This window comes from Prosopis cineraria, unplaced genomic scaffold (genome assembly GCF_029017545.1).
Source record: "Prosopis cineraria cultivar Desert tree isolate PC_DT_omini unplaced genomic scaffold, ASM2901754v1 PC2124, whole genome shotgun sequence".
Taxonomy (NCBI): Eukaryota; Viridiplantae; Streptophyta; class Magnoliopsida; order Fabales; family Fabaceae; genus Prosopis; species Prosopis cineraria.
Window position 1 is genome coordinate 10,048 of NW_026557449.1, and position 11,586 is coordinate 21,633.

Below are 11,586 nucleotides of genomic sequence, written 5' to 3' on the forward strand. Positions count from 1 at the left end.
AATCCATTTCTGTATGGGTTGGAATAATTTCAACCCAACCCTTTGTAGCTTGATGGGTTAAACGGTCCAATCTACCAATTCATTTATTATTTTTTTCATAATTTTTTTAAAAATACTTAAATGAGAAATTTTAGTATGACATTTCATACAATTTTAACCAAAAAAAAAATTACAAGCATTGTGAGTTCTATAAGTTCTAGTATGATATTTCATAAAATGAAAGCAAGAAGATAGGAAAAATTGATACGTTGTGAGTTTTATAAGTCAAAAAATAAACAGTGTTTGGTCAAATTTGATGAGAATATGCTAGATGATCCATTTTTTATAGTAGATGCTCGAAAAATAATTCATAATTAGATTTGTACCTTTATTAGATTTGTACCTTTATTTGCTAAGGTGAGGTGCCACACATCATTTTCAATAAAAAATTGTGGGCCTCACATGAAAAATTAACATCTATCAAATAAAAATTAATAGAGACTGCTGGATGCTTTATTTTTTAAAGTTGATAATTTATTTTACACCATCTTATAATGTAGGCTACCCAATGCTTCTGAAAAAATAGTTGAGGGCCAAGTTTGCACCTTTAACTTATTATATTCTACTGAGTTATCAATAAGAATACTTTGAATAAGTCAAATATTATATTTATTCTACTCAAAGGTATGATTAGAAAGATATGAAAATTTAAAAAAAATCAAGATTTTAACTTTTTTTTTAGAGACGTAGATTAATTAACAATATTATAGTTCAAAAGAGTATATAATAAACAATGAATTGGAGAGTTTAGTTACAAGTTTTGTAGATTTTAAGAAAGCTTGTCAATATAATATACATTGATCCGCAAATTTTTTTTTTTTGGAGCAGAATACATTGATTTGCAATATTATGGTTAATGATATAGGTTATATAGGGCACACAATGATATGTTAAAGGCAATAAACTTTTTTAGATTTACAATAGAGCTAACTCCACTGCGAATATAATAGAGTTAAAAGGTAAAGTTGTTGTGGAACTTTTTTGCGAGAGGCCCCTACCATTTTAAATTTTTTTAGAGCAATATCACTATAAAACTTAAAAAGAAAAATACAATTTTACCCTAACTTTACCATGTAAGTTAACCATTAAATATTTTCGTTGACCAATAAAGTTACACATGTCACTCTTGATTTCTTCTTCTCTCTTGTGAGAGAACACTTCAGTAAACCAGGAATCTGCGAAGGCGGATTGGAAAGTCCTGGGCTCGATACTGACCAAATTTTCCGAAGACGTCATCTGATATAACTGGTTCAAGCAACAGAGTGGCAAGAGTTGCAAGAAAGTAGAACAGTGAAGGGAATCAAACAGAAACAAGCCGATAGTTGATAATCCTTTTTTTTTCCCCCTTCTTTAACGCAATATAATACACAAGAAGTTAACATAGCACAAATAACTTGCTAATTTCCTTTTATCCTATCACTCTTTTTCCACATTATTCTGCTCCAAAAGAATGGCCTTGGGGACTATACTTTCATTTGGTTTTGGTTTTGTTTGTTGTTTAGCTTCTTTCTCTTGCTTTCTTTTTTGGTAAAACATTGTTTTCTTTTTTATATTTGATGTGATAATTGATAATTCCTTTTTTTCCCCTCTTTGAAAAGTTCATGAATCCTCCAACACCAACCAAACAACAAGAGTAAGATAATGAGCAGGCAACTTTAAATAATATATATGACAATTTGAATAGTTTTTTTTTTTTGTGGAAAAGGGGTCCAACAATAAATTAATCTCATAAAAGTTACAATTCATAATTTTGCAAAGATAAAGAAGAGAACAAGGGAGTACAATGTTGCTTAATTTATTCTACTGACACTAAGCTAAAAGAAGAGAACATATGTTGGATGTTCTGTAGAATAACACTTCTTTTCTGGCAAGGGTGTGTGTAAACAAGAAGTTTCCATTATGCAAGATAATCTTAAAACCTCCCAACCTCAAACCTCTTATAATAGACTGATTGCCAGTGCCTATCACCCATTGCAAGAAGCTACGAAGACAAGCTTGAAAAAATTGGTCTGAGAAAAACAAAATATTTTGTAATATGAAATTGTTGCAACTCTTCTCTTTCAAAATAGAGCTCTGCTACACAGAAAATAAAGTTCCTTTTTTTTTTAAATTTTGAAATTTTGATAGTCCAAATATACAAACCATTTGCAGAATCCATCGCACCTGGTGAGTAGCAAGCATTGATGACTTTCCTTTAGGAAAAAATTTCCAATTTATTATTTTTTTGGCACTTAGATAAGTTTGTGGAAGACTTGCAGTTACAAACAAATCCGAGAAATTTCATCTATTCTTGAAAATCCCTAATTGCTTGACAAGGGGTTAACATTTTCCCCTTGTGTTAGGCTTGATTCCTTAACATCCAAATGAAATGTAGAAGCACAAAAATTTCCTCAATCAAAGAAAGATCCTTTACTCTATAAAATTTATCTGAAACTCTTAAAAGCCAAAAAATAAAACCTTGATGAGAAATTTCTTCTGAACAAATTCCCGAAGAGCCAAACCAAATAGCTTTAACATAAGGACATTCACAGAAAATATGACGCAAGGAATCCTGTAAGTCGCAACCAAAAGGACACATAATTGAGGCAAGAACATGATGGCCTAGAAGAATATCACCTATGGGGATTGCCTTATACACTAATTTTCAAATAACAAGGATATTTTAACTCTCAAATACTTTCCCTTGCTAGATGCGAATCCCCTACATGCTTGTTAAGATATATAAAACCCGACTGGACAATGTAAGTGTTAGAATTCCAGATTAATCAATCTGTAGAGCCACATAAAGGTAATGGAATTTTAATGATTTGACGAATTAAATTCGAGTCATACAAATAATAAAGGAATGTTCCAGCTGAGTTGTGTTCACGAGTTAGGCTTTTGAATCATTAGATTAGCTGCTGTGGAGACATTGAAAGCCAGGGCAATAGAAGAGTTAGAAGGAGACCACCAAAGCACATGAGTGATCATAATGGAAGCTCCATTCCAGCTTGTCATTTGAGATGATCAATGATGAGGTTTGACAAATCAAAGATACCTTTCCAAAGTCATGAGGAATTTTAAGACTTTTTCAAGAAGAAACCATTTCAAGAGTTCACATACTTCAACTTCAAGGTATTTCAAAGCAATGAGTGAGGTTCTACTTACAAAATACGGCAAATGCGTTTTCTTTTCTTTTCTTTCTTTTCTTTTTTATTTTTTTGCAAATTTTGGAAGCAGAACCTCACTCATTGCTTGGATAGAATTCATAGACTAAAATATGCAAAAAATTTGGATAGGATCAAACTAAAATACTTTATCAAATTGAATTAGACTTGAACAGAATTATAAACGGTTTGGTTTGGTCGGTTTATTTGATTAATGAGCTCTTATTTAAGTTTATGGAGTCTAATCGTACACATTCTTCTATTCATTTTCTCCTACTGTTAAAAGGAAAAAATAAAGTCATTCCATTCTATAATTCATGAAAGAAACTAATAAAAACTAGTACTATTGCATAAAAAATTAAATTATATACAAAAAAAAACAATACATAAAAAGAAATACTATTACTAGAGATGGAGAGAAGAAAACGTAAAATGGAAAAGAAAACAAAGAGAAAATGGAAAGAATTTTTCACTAACCCAAACCGAAGGCCGAGCAGATTGGAGAGAAAAATCGGGGAGATGAGGTAGGTTAGGGTTTCTTTTCTTAACCTCTGTTCAAAAAAAAAGGGTTTCTTTTCTTAACTTATTCACTCTTTCTAAAAAAAAAGAAGTATATAATATATAATTTGATTGATTTGAATTAGGCTAAAGTATATTTTTGTTTCTCTAATTTTATGTAAAATTTTAATTTAATTCTTTAATTTTATAAAATATATTTTTAATTTTTTAACTCTAATATCGCTAGTTTCAAATGTTTACTTTTTGTTCTAATCATTGTTATTTTAAAAAATTTAGACTTAATAAATCAACATTTGAAAATGTATTATTAATATTTAAAAGTTCAATGTAAATTTTTTGTGTGATAAAACTAATAATGTTAAGGTTAAATGACTAAAAATATATTTTATAAAATTAAGGAATTAAAATGAAACCTTATGTAAAATCAAAAGACTGAAAATATACTTTAACTTTTAATTTATTCAATTAAGTAATTTTTAAACTGCATTGAATTGATAAACAATATTTTTTAAATTTTTGTCTTTGAACTATTTGTCATTTTATCAAAAAAAATAAACAAAATTTTTTATTAAAAAAAGTCTACTTGAATTATAAAATCGAATAGATTGAATCAAACATCAAACTCAATTTGATTTGATTTGATATTCAATTGCTGATGCTCGTTTGAATATAATCCAATAACATTTTGACAATTATATTAGGTCTTAACTTGCAAGAATAATCTGCATTTCAAAGTCCAAAGCAAAAGGAAATAAAATTAAAAAAATACGGAGTTATGTAATTTTTTTAATATTTGTAGTAAATGTTGATAAATAATATTTTATAAGGTATTCTCGTTAATTATTTGAATGATTTCATGACGATCGCATTACGCATTTTTTGTTTTTGACCCCGTATGTATAAGATTTTTTAGACATGTTGGTTTAAAATTAAAAAGTAAATAATTTTTAGATAGTTTGGAGATTTTATCAAAAGATGTATTTTGTTCAATTTAAAAAAACAGATATTATGTTATGTTTAATTACGATAAGAAAAAATAACTAAGCTAAGATATATAAAATTCTTTCAAAGTTTGAGTCAGTTGTATATGACCTGTCTCATCATTAATATTTAAAATTAACTCCCTTAACCATTTATTTTGTTTTTCAAAACCTCCTATCATTACTTTCATCAGTTCCTAAATCACATTTCAATAGGCTTATTGTGCAAGAGAATAATCTTGCTATGCTTTCTCACTCTTTTAATGGAAACTATGAATCTCTTTGATTGATTTGTGGGTGATGGAGGAGGATGCACCTGCATCTGGGAATGATGGAATTAGACTAAGAAATATAGTATCAGTCCTTACCCATGCATTTTAGTTTTAGGGACTATTTGGAGAAAAAAATTGTCTGCAATTGTCTACGACGTGAAGTGAGGAATGATGAACATAATATTGTTTTGGTCAATCTCACTACTAATGAATTCAAGATGTTTCTTATCCCAAGAAAGAGTAATAATTATGCTTTTCTTCAATTATGTGAAAAACCTTGTACCAGTTGACAACAACTATACTGAAGAGCTTTGATCCTAGATCTTAATTATCCCATTACAAATTTATTTTAGCGCTTATGTTCAATACCAGGTTCTTGTAGCTTTCTGCCAATCTATAACATTAGAATGTTCAGTTTTCTTTCGATGGTGGGTATTAAATTAAGTTTTCTTGCATTTTCATTTTACTTATGTTGATTTATGGTAGTTGTTTTCCACCAACTAGAGGTTGGGTGCTCGTTGGACCATTGGTGGATTGGATGAGTGTTTTGTTAAAGAGTTTTCTGTGATGTGAGGTTCACAATGCAAAGTCTTCATTAATATTTTTTCACCAATCTATTCAATTTAATGTTGCCTTTCAGTGCTTATGATTCATTTTTTTCCTTCTTGCTTTCAATTTCTTCTCCTCTTCCCACTTTTTATTTTTTTTTTTCCTCCTGTCATCATTTCATGTTTTCCAGACGCAATTTATTCAAGCACCATGAGAAAGTGTTTCTTCCCTCAAACACTATGTAATAGATGGCATTGGACAGCCAAATTTTTTGTTTCCTATCCTACAGTTTTATTTCAGATATTTGTAAAACATTTCAGTCATCATAAGAGGATTGAAGAAATATTTTCAATGTCAAGTTCTTGTAGCTTTCTGCCTATCTATAATATCAGGATGTTCAGTTTTCTTTCGATGATTTCTTGCATTTTCATTTTACTTATATTGATTTATGATAGTTGTTTTCCACCAACTAGAGTTTGGGTGCTCTTTGGACCAATGGTGGATTGGATGAGTGTGTTTGCTAAAGAGTTTTATGTGATTTGAGGTTCGCAATTTGTTGATGTTTTGTCACTGATCTATTCAATTTAATCTTACCTTTCAATGCCTAGGTTTATTTTTTTTTTTTTTTTTCCTTTTTGCTTTCAATTTCTTCTCCTCTTCCCCACTTTTTAATTTTTTTCTTCCTGTCATCATTTCATGTTTTCCAAACACAATTTATTCAACCACCATGAGAAAATGCTTCTTCCCTCAAGCACTATGTAATGGATGACATTGGACAGTCAAAAATCTTTTTCTATCCTACAATTTTATTTCAGACATTTGTAAAACATTTCAGTCATCGTAAGAGGATTGAAGAAATATTTTCAATGTCAAGTTCTTGTACCTTTCTGCCTATCTATAATATCAGGATGTTCAGTTTCTTTCGATGATTTCTTGCATTTTCAACTTACTTTTATTGATTTATGATAGTTGTTTTCCACCAACTAGAGTTTGGGTGCTCTTTGGACCAATGGTGGATTGGATGAGTGTTTGCTAAAGAGTTTTTTGCGATTTGAGGTTCACAATACACAATCTTTGTTGATGTTTTTCATCGATCTATTCAATTTAATCTTACCTTTCAGTCCTTAAACCCCACCTCCCCCCGCGTTTTGCTTTCAATTTCTTCTCCTCTTCCCCACTTTTTTTTTTTTAATTTTTCCTCCTGTATCATTTCATGTTTTCTAGACACATTTATTCAAGCATCATGAGAAAGTGCTTCTTCCCTCAAGCACTATGTAATAGATGACATTTGACAGCCAAAAATTTTTTATCCTACAGTTTTATTTTAGATATTTGCAAAATATTTCAATCATCATGAGAATAAGAAGATTGAAGAAATATTTTGAACATCTTTCATCACTTGATGCCACGTGGCACATGCAGTAAAAGGCCAAAAAAAAAAAGAAAATTCACAGGTAAAACTAAAATTTTAAAAATCAAACCGGATGATCGATTTAACTAATTAAATCAAGAATTGGCCCTTTATCAAATCCAGTCAACTCCTAGACCAAACAGTTGACCAACCGGCTAACCCGTTAAAAACTGATTTAACGAGTAAAAAGGCGACCGGCTTTACGCTCATGAGCCAGATTCAACTTTTTTTTTTCTTTTTTTTAAGGAAGGGGACGAAGTCTGCAATTTCCACACGGTCACGAGATGTAATTTATTATTTTTGACAACCAACCCCCACTTCAACCCACAGTTGCCGGCCTCCTCTCGTTTTAATAGGCAATCATCCAAGTGAAGAATTTGCTATCTTTCGATGTGGGACTCAATGGTTTTAATAACAGCACGTGTTTTCTTCGTTGCCCCTTTTTCTCATAATCTTGAAAATATTGATGCAAAGGACTAATTGAAAGATAAAATGTTCAAGGACCAAGTTCAATTTATGAACCAAACTAAATATTTTTTTTATTAAACAAGATTAACAAATGATCAAAATACTTCTCTATTTAAACAAATAAGTTAAATAAAAAAAAGGCTGTATGTTCAACACGAAACATCCCAAGTCAAAGAAGTCTTGCACTTCAAAGCTCTGGCTTGGGATATATGGCTTCTGACTTCGATGCAATGCTTTTGATTGGGGTGTAAGACTTTAAATTTGGGGTGCAAGGTTTTTTGGCTGAGGTGCAAAGTTTCTTTGACTTGAGATGTACATGTTGAACATACAGTTTTTTTTTAATTCAATTTCATTTGTTTAAACAAAAAAAACATTTTGATCATTTGCTTATATTGTTTAATAAATAAAATATTTAGTTTGTTCTTTGAATTTAATTTGATCCTGGGCACAATTTCTCTTTTAATTAGGTCATTTTCACCAATTTTTCCCATAATCTTTGTTGAGTCATTTTAATTATTTCCTGAATCTTGAATTATTTTTTCAGCAGGAATGCATATAATTAATCTTTACTTTAAATTATTTATCTATATTTTTAAACTTCATTATAGTTAATTTAATTTAAAAACCCTTCAATGAATGAGTGCATTTAAATATATTAAATAAGTTTAGAGATATTTTACAAAATTTCATCTCTAATATACCATTTAGCATATAAAATTAAAAATATATTAATTAGTTTCAATCGGTTCAACTACAGTCTAACCATCAATCCTTAAATCAATGTCTTGTTTGGTTCAACGATCAATACATTTTTAATAGCTTGATAAAAAACAGAAAAAGTGAACCGAACAAAAGAATAAATACTATACTACATAAATAAATGAGAGAATGATAGATAGATCACAAGAGATTAATTAATTCAAATGAGGTTTAAGTGTCAAATTTTATGAATTTACAAATTGACTCTTAATTTTATAACTTTGTTGTGATGAATTTGTAATTTTGTTTCAAATTTTAATAGAGAAAATAAATTTATTTATTTTTTAATCATATTAAAATTTAAAAGTTAAATTATAAATTTATTATAATAAAATTATAAAATTAAAAGATGAACTTATAAATTCTAACATTTAATATCTAATTTAAATTTACTAGTTCTTGAGACTTATATGTCGTTTTCCTTAAATAAATCTTAATTGAAAAGGGACGAGGTAGTGGTACCGAAAAAAACAAATCATTCGACAAAAACAAGAGATGGTAAAAGACAAAAAAATTATCAAAAATATTGGGTGAGAAAATACAAAAAAGAGGAAGGACAATAGATGGAATCACACCAACCAATGAAACCATACAGATTACCTGTTCTGCTGTTCACTACTACATGAAAATGTATCTGGAGCGGGTTGATTCTTTTTGGTCTCATATGTATAGATTCTTATATGCACAGATTTATAGATATTGGCCCAGAAAACCGATTTATCAATAATATATGTAGTTTATCAGTAAAATAGACAGCGATCTGTTCTTCCTCGTTGAGCACCATGAAGCAGGTGGCAGTGGACGACGACACAGCAATTCTTCCCCAAGATATCATCACAAACATTCTCAAACGACTTCCCGTAAAATCCCTAATCCGATTTCGATGTGTTTGCAAAAACTGGAAAAATCTCTTCAAGACTGCATCTTTCATCGCTGACCATCTCCATCACACTGGTAGTCAAACCTCTTCTCTCCTTTTAGGAGGGGCTAACCCAATTGTTCCTGCGTACTTGGGTTTTGTCGATCAAAAAATGCAAGTATTTGAAGCTCAAAGCGCACCTCTAATCGGTTCCTTGTTGGGTGTTAATACCATAGGTTCTAGCCATGGCTTGGTCTGCCTCCAACGCAATGAGGCTTCCATCTTCGTATGGAATCCAGCTACTAGAGAGGTTAGACAGGTGTCCGTAGCTGTTAATATTTCTGCGCGAGTCTTTCAAGATGGGATTTGGGTTTTGTCCACTTGTTAATGATTACAAGATAGTGAGAATGCGTGTTTCTTCAAATAATGAACGGTCTATTCGCATGGAAGAGTCTCCCGTATGTGCTAAGCTGGTTAATCAAGTGCAATTATATTCACTGAGCACAAGAACGTGGAATGCAATAGAATTTGGGAACTTAGACTGTGTATATCTTATTCTAACAGTTTCCCTGCAAATGGAGCTATCTTTTGGTTTGGGTTTATGCTAAATTTGGGGCAGGAGGATGAAAATTATGTTCAATTGATAGTTTCATTTGACATAGCAATTGAAGTGTTTACTTTGATACCATTACCTACTTCAGTCCCTAAATCACTTTTCAATAGGCTTACTGTGCATGAGAATAATCTTGCTATGCTTTCTCACACTTTCAGTGGAAACTATGAATCTTCCTTGATTGATTTGTGGGTGATGGAGGAGGGCGCAGGTGCGTCCGGGGAAGATGGAATTGGACTAAGAAATACAGTGTCAGCCCTTACCCATGCATTTTAGTTCCTTGGACTATTTGGAGGAACGAAATTGTCTGCAATTTTGTACCCACTTGGGAAACTGAACGTGAAAGGAGGAATAATGAACAAAATATTGTCATGGTCAATCTCACTACTAATGAATCAAGACGGTTGCTATCCCAAGGAAGAGAAATGGTTATGTTATCTTCAATTATGTAGAAAGCCTTGTACCAGTTGCAACAACCATATTGAAGAGCTTTGATCCTAGAGTTTAATTATTACCTTGGGGATTTACTTTAAGATAATTTGCTGGAGAAGATCAACCTGTACTTGTGACGATCATTTTGTACCTATGAGGCTCGATGCCGTTTAGAGATTTTATTGAGATCGGTAATGCAGATATTTAATACTGGATGTTGGTAGCTTTACTTGACCAGCCTATTCTGTAAATATCATGTTGTTCAGTTTTCTTTTTCTAGATTACTGGAGACATTTATCTCTTTTTATTTTGTTAACCTAGTTGTCTTGGTAAGATGGAGATATAATTATGGAAGATGGATGCATTCTTCATATGTTTGTGTTTTGATTGAATGATGATCCTTTTATATGTGAGATGCCATTTGCTACAATCTTTTGTTTGTATCTCACGGCCTACGTTCAAATAAGTAAGACGTAATATCTGTTCTTGTTAAGTACTGCTTAGAAGGTGGAACAGGTTTCTTTTTTCTGAAATTTGAAACTTCTACCGTCATGTGCGAAGCTTTGGCTCTCAAGAGGGGGATGCAGATGATTCTAGATTTGGGATTTGGTTAGGTTGTTTTGAGTCTGATTGTTAGCTGTTGATGAACACTGGGGTTCATGAATGGCATTGCGGTGCTGTTCTGAAGAATATTGTGCTCTACAATAATGGCTTTAGGAACTGTAGCTTTGTATGGGAGTTTTTTGTAATGACTAAAAAACCAGACTAAACTTGATGGTCAAACTGTCGACCAATTAAGCTAACAACTTAGTCAAGCTTCGGTGAGTTGGGCCGGATTGAGTTGCTTTGGACTGATAACTGGGTCCAGTTTTAAAAAAATGGACTATAAAAAAAATGTCCTTTTTCTTTTGTTTAATTTTTTTAGAAAATGATCAATTTTTTTAATTATTTGATTTATGTTGTATCATGTGGCTTGTTAAGTCATGATAAACTTAAAATATTTGGTTTTATTTGTAAGTTAAGTAGTAATTTCATATTTATTTCTTATATTTATATTATTTATATATATATATATATAATTTTTAATTTAATTATTATGCCACCGGATCAACCATTGGTCCAACCCAATTGGATCATATGAATCGTGAACTATTAATATTTTAGTTTAAATTCCATTTTATTTTAAAAACATTGGTCTTTTGTAATATGATGGTAAGCCCTTTTGAATCCCATCTTGAAGCTGACAGGTGCACAATTGGCGATGGTATATTTGGTTTGATTGTGTTTGATGTTTAGCTTCTCTTCTTGCTGTTGCTTTGTTTTACTGTAAAATTTAAGCTTGGTTTAAATGGACGGACAAGTGAAAATGAAATAGGAAAAAAGAGAAAACTACCAAAAAACAAAATTTGTTTCACTTTTAGGATTTTTTCTAGTTTCCTCTCTTTTTTTTTCTTATCCAAACAAAGGGTAAATGTTTTGATTTGATGTTGAATGCGACTTTCCTTTTTGGCCAATGAAAGACAGGAAGGTCATATGTTA

At 31.0% G+C, this 11,586-nt stretch overlaps 1 protein-coding gene across 1 annotated transcript; it reads left to right on the forward strand.

Annotated features, from left to right (window-relative positions):
* The first annotated feature begins 8,925 nt into the window (after window positions 1-8,925).
* Window positions 8,926-10,661, forward strand: LOC129301452 (F-box/kelch-repeat protein At3g23880-like). The gene is made up of 4 exons (XM_054940013.1): window positions 8,926-9,312; window positions 9,401-9,460; window positions 9,622-9,826; window positions 10,564-10,661. Exons 1-4 carry the CDS (start codon window positions 8,926-8,928, stop codon window positions 10,659-10,661), a joined length of 750 nt encoding a protein of 249 aa, XP_054795988.1.
* Window positions 10,662-11,586: the final 925 nt, after the last annotated feature.

Coding starts and splice junctions, on each gene's coding strand:
- LOC129301452 (XM_054940013.1), top strand. CDS start 8,926: ATGAAGCAGGTGGCAGTGGACGACGACACAGCAATTCTTCCCCAAGAT. Junction 9,313..9,400: donor GGAATCCAGCTACTAGAGAG/GTTAGACAGGTG, acceptor AATGATTACAAG/ATAGTGAGAATGCGTGTTTC. Junction 9,461..9,621: donor TTCGCATGGAAGAGTCTCCC/GTATGTGCTAAG, acceptor AATTTGGGGCAG/GAGGATGAAAATTATGTTCA.